Source organism: Armigeres subalbatus, chromosome 3 (assembly GCF_024139115.2).
Source record: "Armigeres subalbatus isolate Guangzhou_Male chromosome 3, GZ_Asu_2, whole genome shotgun sequence".
Taxonomy (NCBI): Eukaryota; Metazoa; Arthropoda; class Insecta; order Diptera; family Culicidae; genus Armigeres; species Armigeres subalbatus.
Window position 1 is genome coordinate 216,105,666 of NC_085141.1, and position 13,520 is coordinate 216,119,185.

General features: G+C 44.8%; 1 protein-coding gene across 9 annotated transcripts in view; it reads right to left on the bottom strand.

Annotated features, from left to right (window-relative positions):
• Positions 1 to 735: 735 nt before the first annotated feature.
• LOC134219640 (uncharacterized) overlaps positions 736 to 13,520 on the bottom strand; it is a 63,944-nt gene continuing 51,159 nt past the window's right edge. For 7 of the 9 annotated variants that reach the window (XM_062698438.1, XM_062698439.1, XM_062698440.1 and 4 more), the window contains exons 3-7: positions 12,594 to 12,651; positions 6,525 to 12,528; positions 4,534 to 4,808; positions 1,097 to 4,476; positions 736 to 1,007 (exon numbers count right to left, since the gene is read on the bottom strand). In XM_062698438.1, the coding sequence (XP_062554422.1) occupies positions 1,159 to 4,476; positions 4,534 to 4,808; positions 6,525 to 12,528; positions 12,594 to 12,651 (9,655 nt within the window). In that variant the 3' untranslated portion in view covers positions 736 to 1,007; positions 1,097 to 1,158. The remainder of the gene's footprint in view (positions 1,008 to 1,096; positions 4,477 to 4,533; positions 4,809 to 6,524; positions 12,529 to 12,593; positions 12,652 to 13,520) is intronic. The other 2 variants (XM_062698444.1, XM_062698443.1) reach the window with 2 other exon arrangements.

Genomic DNA, 13,520 nt, shown 5'->3' on the forward strand with positions numbered 1-13,520 from the left:
GCTGCGGTGCGTAGTCTTGTGCTAGTATATCGTCTTGTAACCGTCCAATGTTTAGCCGCAACGGACGACTCCGACATGTGTTGTACATCGTCGAGAGTTTTGAGCGCAGAGATACTGCTACGAGGTAGTGGTCGGATTCAATATTCGCACTGCGATAAGTGCGTATGTTCGTGATGTCGGGGAAGAATTTACCTTCGATGTGTAGTGGAAATGTAGGGTGTTTAAGTAATAAAGATGCGAATGTTGGCGATGTTTCACAACTGTAACGGGACAGGGGAGAATACAGCGAGAGGAAGTCATACAAAAGGGATTATCAACACACATTGAAATGGACGAGAAGAAGACGTGGGAGGACATTCGTGATGGGGTACGACAGACAAAAAGATGTGCGGACTATGATTACAGTCTAACATCAGCGACTTTCAAAAATTGCTTATTGTGGTCAATTTTCTTTCAATAAAGTTGTTTCATTGCGTTTTTATTACGAAGAACTGGACGGCTACATGGCCGGATAAAGATTGGGCTGGCTAAAATAGGCCAGTTTCTTTTTTGATTGTGACGATAGACGTAAATGTATATTGAAGACCATTCATTCTTAACACTCACACACACACAATGCCGGAAAATAGTATTTCACACAATTTAAGAATTATACGTCTTTTGCAACATTATGTAAGTATGTTAGTTTTTGCGTTATATTGTTCGCGGAAACAGGTTAAATTAATAAGGCAATAGTTGTGGTTAATATAGAGCGGTATTGTATGTATTGCAATTCCATATTGTTTTTTTTACCTTGACACTTATTAAACTATGTCAATTTTTAACAAAGAACAGAAATAGAAGATAATGTATTTGAAATAATATTATACTTGGTGAATAGATTCAATTTACCTATTGGTAGTTAACCACACGGTATACGTCGCATACGGACAGGGATGGTGATATTAATGGTTTCTTCTGGGTTTCTTTGTTGCATTCTTTTATCTACTATTAATAAGCTGTACCTACTAAAATAGAAAAGAAAAATAAACAGAGAACAACACGGACGCATTTAGTACATAACTTGAACATATATTTACAGATTCGACAGATGTACCTGAAGTGATTTGTTTGTGGCACCTCATCTTGCATGATATAGGTCGAAACAAGAACTTAAATCTAGCTGGTTGGGAGGGCTTCGGCCACCGATTGGGCACACAGCTCGTCAATGTGCTTGAAAAAGTGGTTGTAGCTTCCGTACCGGTTGCCGGCACGCCTCGCATCATCCAGCGTCATCACAAAGCCATTCCAGAACTGGATGTTGATCGATCGTAGCACCGCTTTGTACTCTTCCGGGGTTTTCAAAGCATAATGGTGATCGTGCAGCGGGTGAGTTGTGTTGAAGTGCTGCAGCAGCATCGTGAATGTCCGGAACTGGGCCGAACACTGCTGTATGTTGCACATGCACTTAAATAGCGGCATGTGTTGAGATATGTGCATTGCCAACGCTTGCGGGGAGTTGTGGCTGGATTTGCAGTTATTGAACGCACAATAGTAGACGATGTTTTTCTCCATTTCGTATTCGTTGAACTCGACGCGTAAGCCGGGATGTTTGGTGGCATAGTGGATGGTGAAGTCGGTTTTGTTGTCGGTAATAAAGTCGCACTTCTCACAACGATAAACAACGTTGTTCAGTTGAAGAATTTTGTCCACAACATCATCGGTTAGAAAATCTATCCACCCATTTGCATACTCGTTTTCTTTTGTGTGTTCTTTGGCGAAGTGAGCAATCATTTCTTGTTTGTCCAATCCCATCGTGAACTCGCATTCGGCACAACGTCTCGGGTTGCGGAAATCGAGATAGATCGGTTGATGACCCGGATGATTGGAGATGAAGTGCGATTTCATTTCGGGCATTACTGCTCCCTTTCGGCAATAGAAGCACAGGATGATTTTGGACGTGCGGAATAGGAACGGTTTATCCTGACTGCGGCGGCCTGTAATTTTGTGTATCTGTCTCCAGTGCGCCAGCAGATCTTGTATGGTGTCCGACTTCTTAACACAATAGAAACAAGCGTATTTCATGAAGTAGTCGAACCGCGACTGTTCAGAGTTAGCAAGTGCATTCTTTATTACGGATGGTTTCTCATTGGGATGGGCAGAACGGAAATGTGACACAATTCCGGCACCAAAGTCGTTCACGTAGTTGCAACCTTTGAAGCCGCACTTAAAAGCTCTAACCGCTGAATTGTAGCTGTCTTCTTTTACTCTCTTCGGAGAAATTCCCGTTTCGCTGTTTTCGGTGCTTTTGCGCTTCCGAGGAATGGAGACTCCACTTGGTCCCGGTTGCGAATCTGCTGCCATTTGGGCCATCTCCGAAGGAATTTGTTCATATTCGTCTTCATCTTCATCCTCCAGGAGAATGCCTCGAATGCTTCGAGTCTTGCTGGTCTCCCTTCGCCAAAGAGGAGTTGTGTCCGCTCGGCTATCGTCACCTTCTATCGCTTTGTACAGTGAAATTATAACAATTTCACATCCCGGATGTTGCTGGTCAAAATGCGTTGTGAATGCTGACTTATTCGAACAGCTGTATAAACATCGAGAGCATCGATACTTTGCAGTAATGCTGTGAGTTTCCTGCATGTGTAGTTTCATCTCGCTTAGGGAAGGACTCTTGAACTTACAGACGTCACATTTCCATTTGAATACAATGCCATCTTCGGACATTCCGACGGTTGCAGCACTGCCGGCAGTGCTCCCATCTCGAATCACGTAAACCGAAGCATTTTGCGATGGATGCTTATCGTTAACGTGTTGGTCGATTTCGTTCTTTTTGTTCATAAAAATACTACACTTGCTGCATCGGTACAGCTCCTTGTCGTGTAGTTTCAGATGTTCCAGCACTTTTGGCACATTAAGTTGCGCCGAGAAAATCTGCACCGCTGGACAATGGGGACATTTGTATTCTTTGACATCGGCATGTAGTGTGCTCAGATGATTCCGCAGCATGGTCTCGTTGATGGTCAGATAACGACAATCCGGGGCCCCGCAGATGTAGCGCTTGTTCTCCTGAACGAAGCACAACGATTGAATAAGGTCGTCATCCTCTTGGGAACTGGCGGCAGGGTTTCTCATGCGATCGAAATGTTTCTCACCCTGACCCCAGCATGGTACCGGATTCTTAGGATCCATGTTTGAAACGGGCATATCATTCAGATGACCCTTCAAGTGCCGATACATGTTCAACCTTACTTTGGTGCTGTACTGACATTTGCTACAGAATACTGTCTGACTGAATATCGCTTGTTTCGGCAGACTTTCACATTCATCCGGTGCAAATCGGGTCTTCAGATGTATGAGAGCAGCTTGCAATTTGTGGTTGTACAAATCGATTAACTTTTTGTAGTATGCTTTTCGCTCCGCATCGGTTGGAATTCCCGGGGCAAACAAAATGATGTCATTATTGGGGTCGTTCTTCTTCGGGTTCAGGAACAGAATGGTAGGCTTGCTAGTTTTGTGCACGTCCTTTACATGTTTGATCACTTCGGGCGGGAAAGAGCCCTTATAGTCGCACATGAAGCAGAAAATGCGTTGTGCCTCGTGAGTTTTGAGATGCTGTGTAAAGGACATCACATTCTGGAACGATGGCTTGCCTTTGCAGTGACTGCAAATGTACTGAGTGGATGGCAAATGTGAGAAAGTTAAATGTTTTCGCATTCCAATTCCATCCGGTAGAACCGAGTTGCAACCTTTGAAGACGCACTTGTAGATGACGTTCTTTGGCAAACCGGTATCCTTTATCATCTCCATTGCAACACGTTCCGCTTCCAGCATAATCGCGTCGTCCTCCTTGGGTGACTGGACCTGATTATTCGGAGGACCAATACTACAGACGTTAGTAATGATTGGAACACCGGAGCCCTTATTCGGCGAAATTATTATTTTGGTACCTACCAAGGAGGAAGCGGATCTCAATGTGGCCACATCGCCGACACCACCTTCTACTCTGGTAATGATAGGCATATTGACGGATGGAACGCTAGCCCCTCCCACTACCTGTGATATCACAGGCATCACCATTGGTGCTTGCGGTGTTTTAATGGTCGACGTGGAAGGTTCTTGATAGTTCCCCTGGACAGCGGTGATGATCGGTACAGCTGTCGTCGTACCTGACAATGAAACACCGCCGGACACGGCCGATATCATTGGCATCTTGACGACTTCCGCCGTGTTCCCGGCAACCACTACCGACTCATTACATGTCGTCGCTGTTGACGTCGATGGAATCTGAGCACTCAAGAAAATATTCGTATCACCAAAGCGGATGGGGGGCAACTGCAACGGGATTACACTCGCGTTTCCGGTAAAGTTTATATCGTGATTACTCTTTGTGTCCGTTGATTTGTAATTCAGTTCCTCGCTTGTAAATGTACATTTGACTATTGTGCTTTCATCTACGGGCATCTCGTATAACGATTTCAGTGATGCTTCCTTAACCTGTAGAGAGGAAATTTATTATTTCACGTACAGGCGAATTGGGTGTTCTAAACTTACCTTCCCCGGTGTTTTGTTGTACCGGATACAGCAGTACAGTGGCTCCTGTGGGTGCCGATTGCAGACGTGGGTCTGTACGGCATCCATCGTATTGCTGCCGAAATGACAATAGATGCACTCGTAGATGCCGATGTTGTGCAACAACAGGTGACGTGGAATTTTCAACTTTTGGATGTTCTCTTTACAGCATTGGCACACGATCGTTGTAACGTCTGGATGATCATCCTTCAGATGCGACATAAAGGCATCCAACACGCAGTATTCGGCATTGCAAACTAAAATTAGATTATCAAAGTCAAATTTTATGTCAAACGATTCATTGATGATTTACAGAACAGACTTCCCCTCTCCTCAATTTCTGTGACCAAATTAAAGCATTTCATTATTATATTATTTTTCTCACTCAAAATTGTCTTCCTCACGTGAAAACGTCTCTCTCATACAAAAATGTCTCTCACGTGAAGATGTCTCTCTCACACGGAAATATCTTTTATGAAAATGTTGCTCTTACACGAAAAAGTCTGACTCACGCGGAAATGTCTCACACGGAAAAGTCTGACTCTGACTCTGAGTCTGATTTCTCTCTACAACGTAAATGTCTCTCTCACATGAAAATGTCTGTTTTACACGAAAATATCTCTCACACGAAAAAGTCTCACTCACACAAGAATGTTTTTCACACGAAAATGTCTCTCACGCAAAATGTCTCACGCAAAAATGTCCATGTTATGTCTGTTAAATGTCTGTATAACAGGAAAAAAAAAGTCTCACACGAAAATGTCTAACAAAAATGTCTAACTCACACCCAAATGTCCCTTTTACACAAAAATGTTTTTCACACGAAAATGTCTCTCACGCCAAAATGTCTCACGCAAAAATGTCCATGTTATGTCTGTTAAATGTCTGTATAACAGGAAAATGTCCCTGGTACACGAAAAAGTCTAACAAAAATGTCTCTCTCACACGCAAATGTCCCTTTTACACAAAAATGTCTTTCTCACACGAAAATGTCTCTCAGGCCAAAATGTCTCACACGAAAATGTCTATCATACAAGAAAATGTCTCTCTCACACGGAAATGTCTCTCTCACACGAAAATGTCTCACATAAAAACGTCTCTCACACAGGAAAATGTCTCTTTTATACGAAAATGTCTCTTCCACACGAAAATTCTTTTTTACACTCAATAATTGTCTCTTTTACACGAAAACGTCTAACACAAAATGTCTCTCTCACACGCAAATGTCCCTTTTACATGAAAATGTCTATTTTACATGAAAACGTCTCTCACGCCAAAATTCCTCTCTCACACGCAAATGTCTCTTCTACAGGAAAATATCTCTTTTACACGAAAATGTCTCTTCCACACAATTTTTTTTACTGTTACACTCAATTGTCTCTTTTACACGAAAATGTCTAACACAAAATGTCTCTCATACGCAAATGTCCCTTCTACACGGAAATGTTCCTCTTACATTTAAATGTCTCTCTCACATGAAAACGTTTTTCTTGCGAAAATTCCTCTCTCACACAAAAATGTCTCTTTTACAGGAAAATGTCTCTTCCACACGAAAATGGCTCTTGTAGACTCAATTGTCTCTTTTACACGAAAACTACTCTGTCACGAAAATGTCTCTTCTACACTAAAATGTCTCTTTTAGACTCAATTGCCTCTTGTACACGAAAATGTCTCACTCACACAAAAAAAAAAATCTCACGCTAAAAGTGCCTCTTTCATATCAATGTCTCCCCAAAAAAAAAAAAAAATTCGTGCAGCTTTGGAAATGGCGTGAAAAATGATGTGTTGCCGTCTCTCAATGTGTATAAAGATTACTTTATTTTCTAAAAACTTCCTAACCATTGCATTTATTTGACAGGCTCAGGCGCGTATAACACTTTACGGAGCCGAGTAGTAAGAGGAGAGGGACAAACATTGAGATTGGGATCCTGGAAGCCAATACCCCAAACCCATACATTCAGATCATTACTCACCTGTACAAATCAACGGCAGAATGTTGTCAATCGGGCGCCTATTCAGCCGTTCGTAGTCCGCTGCCGTTAGAGGCCGTTTGTCCACTTCATTCACCAGCACCTGCGGCTTCTCTTTGCCATGGTGAAGCTTCTGATGCAGTATCACGTTGTACGCCTCGCGACTCCGGTAGAAGCAATAGGTACACTGATACGCACTATTGCTGTGAACGATCCGCAAGTGCCGCAACAGATCGGTTCGATCTTCGGTCAGCACATCACAATATGGGCATTCGAGCCAGCTTTTCACGGCCGCACCGGTGACGTCTCCCACCAGTTCGTGATTATCGATGTGCTTCTCCATCGACACCTCGACGGTGGTGGTGAAGCAGCACCCGGTGCCCATACATTTGAAGAAACAGTACAAGCTTCGTGGTTCCAACATGTTCACGCAATGGTCACGGTTCTTCGTTGTTGGTTTTTCCAGCCACGGTTTGATATTGATGGGGCCTTCTGTGGTACCCATTGAAAGTTTGTCGCCAGAGAATCGACGCAGCTTCAATGTCGATTGTTCTTCCTCTAGCAACTTTAACGCCACACTGGCCACATCATGCTCATTGAGCTCTTCGAAGGCGGTCCTATCCTTAATGTGGATAACTGCCATATGCTTCACCTCCTTTTTCAAAGGACTGGTTTCTTCGGTTGAAACTTGCGCCGTACAAAGGTAGCAGTACCCGTCCCAAACAATGGAACCATGCTGTTCCTCTACGTGGCAGTACATCTCTGGTCGCTTTTCGGTGGCGAATTTACAGTCTCCTATCAAGCACAAGTACCAGATCGTTCCGTTTGTATTACTGAAGCCGACGTTTGCCACCAGCTGCTTATTTTCAAATATGTCCACCTTTTCATTCTTCATCGCAAGTGGAGTCGGCATCGGAATGTTCTGAGACGGTGACGTTGATCTAGCCAACGAGCGTTTGACCTTTTCGGTCCGTTTGGGTGTAGCCTTCTTTTTTGTCGGCGTTTCTTTGGGGGGTGTATCAATGTCCTCCCATTCATCCTCATCACCCTTCGAAGTCTTCTTCTTTTCTGCAACAGCATCTTTGCGGTCAATTTCGTCGAAATTCTGCTTCAGCTTGTCGATAATCGAAGGCTTTGAAGGCGATACAAAATTACGATCGTTGAGAACTTTGAGAGATTCGATTTCATCATTGGCACTCGAGATAAAGGCGGACATGTCTGTTTGGCTGGGCGCTGATGCCTGGGGAGTCAGCTCCGGCATTGAAATATCAGATTCGAGCGTCTCTTGCGACTTTGAGTGATCAATCACTTCGTCATAGTTCAAAATGCTGAACTTGAGAGTACCTTTTCCGGTCAGATTTCGGCCGTGTTCCTCTTTCAGGTGTGCCTCTAATCTGGATCGCGTCAGCTGTACATAATTACACAACCGACACATGTAACCGTAAATGTGGTTGCCCTCGAACATGACGTCATTCACGACCTCCATCGCTGGAGTACTGCATTCACTATCATGGGCATTGGTGCTGGGCGCCAAAGATTTTATGGTGCAGTTCGTACACTTGTACCTGTACTCCCCAGTGTGGCTGGCCAAATGCATTTTCCAGTTGTATTTTTTCTTACAAAGCACTTCCTGGCAGAACAGGCATTTGAATGTGATGTTCTGATCTTCAATGATGCCGCTGACAATTGTTGGGTCTTTCTTGAGCTTGTTGGCCACCATACTGGAAAGCCGACTAACATACACCTCGTGTAATGGATGATAGCGGACATAGTGCTGGACTATCCCGGACATGGAACCAGTATAAGAGCACAGTGCACAGGACTTGGATTTATCGCTCCTACAGTTCAAATCGCGAGTGACATTCTTGGTCAATGGCTTAGCAGCGTAAGACTTCAAAGGAGATACAACCGATGGCTTAACGTCTGCTTTTTTCTTACGCCTCTGTATTGTGCCGCTCGCCCAAATACTTTTCTTCTTCCGCTTGGATTTCGGCGAAAGCGACGTTGCACTGGATGCAATCGAGGTGAGATCGTCCTCGATTTTGCGTTTTCGATTCGACAATATTCCCATTTGAGACGAATCGATCTTCTGGATAACCACTTTCAATGGCTTCATGAGGCTTCTATCTGCAAGGTCGAGTTCCATGCCTTTCTGAAGAACTTTCTGCACTGGAGTCGATTTAACGATTGTGGAGGTTACTTTTTTAGCGGTGGTAGGTTTTTCTACGATTGCCGGAGCCGCTTTAGCTTCTAATGCGATGGATGGTTTTTCATCCACTATTACTGTGGCGTTTGCGGACTTCCTAGTGGAAACTGTTCTCGGTGCCGGTGCTACAAAATCATGTCGCCTGGTGCAACTTCTGCGACCTGTTGCGCTCAGCACACCGTCTCTGATGTACATTTCAGCAATATCCTCGTTGAGCTTGTCCAATTCTGACTTCTTTGCCTTCGGTGTTTGTTTCTTCTTTTCTACAACATCGTTCGTGGAGCTTATTACCGACGTAGACTCTCGGCTGCTTCCGGGTGCACTATCCGTTTCATCAATCTTCCCGGCGACAGATGGTTTATCATCCGACAGTTTATCATTGGGACTGTCGATAATTTCTTGAATTTTCTTCAGTTTCTTCTCGTCCAACATTTGACTTAACATTGCTAGTAGTTGCGCCTTGTTGTTCGATATCTTCATCAAACCTTCTACCATTTCCTTGTTCTCCTGTTCTTCCTTAATTTCCTTGGCAGTTTCGCTAAGCTGCTCTTCGGTTTGGTCAACACTCTTCTCCGACACGCTATCATTACCCACCTTTGCGGGTAATTCTTCCTGAGGCGATTCTTTCTGGTCGTTCGAATCAATCTGACTTGTATCGCTCGAAGCATTTTGTTCACTTGCTGCTTCGAGCGGATCTTTCTTCTTGCGTCCTCTACGCTTCTTAACCGTCGTATCGTTGGTAGTGCTTGAAACGACGTTATCGCTATGGTCCTCTGTTGCTGCTACAGTTACTGATGTGTTTCGTTCCTCACTATCGCCATGGCTTGTGTTCGTATCCGCCGACCCATCCATTTTCGGTGCAATATCCGTATTTGGACTTTCTACTGCGTCATCGTCGACTATAACCTTTCGCTTACGAGTTCGGCGCGGTCGTACAACTTCCTCTGGTTCTACCTCCATCTCTGGCTGTTCGTTACTCGGTTTCGCCGGCAGTGCGGGTTCCTTCTCAACCTTTTCCGTATTTCTGTTATGGTCTTCAGCGTTCGATACAGCGATTGAGTTGCGACGCCTGGTAATTCGTGGCGGTAGAACCAATGACGGCACGGGGGGTTTGTTCCACGTCTCCGGTTCGTTGTTATGGATCGCTACCGAGTTCCGCCGACGTAGTATTCTACGAGGAGCCGGTAAGGTCGGAACCTGGAACTCAACTTTCGGTGGTTCCTCGATTGCTTCTTTCGGCTTATCTTCATCCTTTGGTTTATCTTCAACATCAGCTGGCTCTGTACTGTTGGTTGACGTGTCCATGGCAGCCGAGGAATTAAAGTTCGAGTCGCTAGCATTGAAGCTTGATTCTGCATCCCAAAAATCGTCATCTTCGAGCGACTGAATTGTAGCCGGAGTCTCTTTTTTCTTATTATTGCCTTTCGCTTCCTCCGTATGTGGTTTGCTTTCAACAGGCGGCTTGACGCTACTATCGGTATCCCACATATCATCGTCGTCGTCCATTGTGTTCGTCGGTTCTGGCGACTTACTTTTCGCCTTTTGCTTCTGCTTATCTTTCTTGAACTTATCTTGCTGAGGGTTGCTATGTGGAGGTGGCACGTTTGGCTTAGTCGGAGGTTCAGGCTTTTCAATGCGCTTGATTTTTGGAATCTTGAAGCCACCAATTCCGGACGCAGGGGCAGCCTTCTTGGCAAAATCACCACTGCGGTACATTTTATCGAATTGGGACAGTTGCTCGCCGAAAAGGTCTTTGGACTTGGGCACAGCTTTAATTTTTTCTTTCTCCGATTCATCGTGCTTCTTATCCGACCTATGTGATGTTGAGGAGGATTCCGATTTGTGTGATTTGTGTGATGGAAATTTTTGGTGTTTATCCTTCGCTGAAGGAGCGAAGTGACGTTCTTTCGGTATAAAAGATTTCGCTGGTTTTGCGTATGCTTTTGCGGAAACACGGTTTTTGTTTGGAATCATACCAATTGTTATGTCAATTTCTTCGTTTTGCCGCTTGTCCTTGCCATGATGGTGTTTCTGATCTTTTTGTTGATTTGGCGGCTTCTCCTTACCACCACTTCCCTTATCCCCCTCCGAATGCATCGACTTCTTATGTTCCCTCTGTTGCTTCTCGTTCATTTCTCTCTGGCGGCGATGCTCCAGATATGTAGACGGCGCCTTGCTGGGTCCCGGAATGGGACGATCAAACCGATTTGCCGGATGTGCGATATGGTGATGTGGCGGCTGTGGTGGTTGTGATGGGAGAGGTTTCAGGAACTCATTGCCATGCTGCATATGCTTCCTCCGAGGATCCCGATCGGCTAACGAGAGCGGTTCCGGGGGATGCATCGCAGGAATCGATTGTGGAGGGTGAATGTGCATAGCATGCGAATTTATTAGCGATGGAATAGGCTGACCCATCAACGGTGCCATTGGTTGAGGAGGCGGTGGCATCATTGGCGGCAGCGGTGGTGCTGAGCCTGGAGGGAGAAACGATGTGCCGTGGAATGGTTCATTGTTTCGGTTACTGTTGAATTCATGGCAAATGCTTTGGCGACGTTGTGGGAATTGCCTCAGAGGAATAATTGGTTCAGGTGGTATTTCCTCGATAATGACCTGGTTCACACAGATGCTTAAACGCCGTTTGGGAGGTTCCTTCTTGGCAGACTCCAGCGGTAGATTGGGGTTTGGAGCAATGCATTTAGGTAACTCATTCGGAGGTGGAAGGTTGGGATTGGTCCGATTGAATCTTGGATCATTTGGCTTCACCGTCGGGAAGAAGGGTGATGAGGCGGACCCTGGCGAATCCGGGGAATGTAGGAGCATGTTGCTTTCGACTGCTTTCCTCAGTCGAGGATCTTTGATGCTGGAAACCGATGCAGGAGGGCCAACTACGGATCGACCGTCCGACGGTGAAACGTAGGGTGGTGAGATGTCCATCATGTCGTTTTGGAAACGTAGATCCATTTGCGAAAGCATATCATCTCGACGGCGGTACAGCGGGGGAGAATTTGTTCGAGTAGGAATGTTACGGAACGAATTATTCACTGGATGAGGGAAGGCACCGAATCCATCGCTATTTGTTTCCCATGGGCCACCAGAGAACGGTTGGTTAGGGGAAATTTGCGGTGGATATGTGGGCGAGTAAGGAACGTTGCGATTGCGAATATTATGTGAATCTTCGGTTGGTGGTGACGGATTACGGTCATGATCGGTGAAGGTTGGCCTTTGGAAGTCCTTGGACAGAACCTTCAAAGTATCATTGATAACCTTTGAAAGATTATTCCCGGTCCGTGCACCGCTTGGCTCTGGTTTGCTTGTAATCAGTCTCTGAATCTCATCCAATGACAGTGGAGGTTGGCTCGCTTTATCAGGTTTGCTACTCCTTGGTGGAGGATCATCCCAGTATTCACTGTCTGTTTCTGGACTCAACGGTTCCAGGCTATTTTGCGAATCAACCATTTCATCCGGTTCAGCTGGAGTGTCTGGCTCATCCGGAGAGTCTGGTTCAGCCGGAGTGTCCGGTACGCCTGGGATATCCGGCTCGGCTGGACTGTCTGGTCCTGCTGGGGTGTCCGGCTCGGCGGGTGTATCCGGAAGAGGAGGAGCTTCACCTGATTCGGATTGATCTTTATCCTTTGTCGGTGTTCCCGATTCCAAACCAGGAGGACCATCTGAGATATCCGAAGAATCTCGATCCTGCTGATCGGATTCGTTTTGAGCTTCCGGTTCACCGGGGGAGGCCGGAGTATCTGGTTCATTCGTAGGTTTGGCGGTTGTCGAAGACGCCTTCTTTTGCAATGGGTTCTGTGAAAAAAAAAAAACAAATTTTAATTATTGCAGTAATGAATAACTTGAGCATAAGTATTTACCGTTTTGTGTAGCTTGATCAGCACATTCTCGCATTTGCACAAGGACTGATAATTCAATCTAAAAGAAAAAAAATTAACAAAGTTAAAACATATTAGAACAAACGAAATAACACAAATTTCACTATCAACGACTAACGTATGTTGTGTTCATGTTAGACAATGTGGAGTATTTTCCGAATTCAAATCTTTCCTGCTAAGTCGCGTTACCGACGAATCGACGTGTCATTGACACTCACTAACGGTCACCACTTTTTAACAGCCATTTCTTTATTCGGGCGATCACTTCTATCAAATGTGTTATACACAAGCACAATTCCACTGCAAAGTAATACACGTAGGAAAGCAGTTCTTCTTTGTCTATTCGTTCGGGTGCTGCTTTTCTTTTGTTCAGCAGTCCACCTAAGTGAACTGGACCAGTACTGCACTGCAAGGCAACCTATTTTTATTTATACTCCGTGGAATCAACAATCATATTGTGTTTTTTTTACCGGCTATGATTTTGTGCGCTTTAATAAACCTTACGCTTGCATCGTTTTCAAGCAATACATGTCGAAGATATGTCGTAACATGTGACTTAAATGCTAGTTTTAATCCATGATTACGCTCAGGTGTGTTCATAAGTGTGATACGTTGGATCTTTGTTCTAATAAACTCGTGGCGAGAAACTCCATAAACTTTCGGTAAGATATGAACGCATACCCCAGGTTTGTACACTTTCGCAATAGCTACTGAATGGTTCAACTTATCGAAAACTGCCGTCAAAACGATGTGCTGGGACGTTTTTTTGCATTATAAATTCCTTCAAGTTCCTGCTTCCGGGGGCACCGATACTGATGATGTATTTAAACTTGTTTACACAGCTGTTCGAAAACATCACGATTTCTAACGGATAACCGCGAAAACGGAGCGTTTGATCATTGCTGGTCA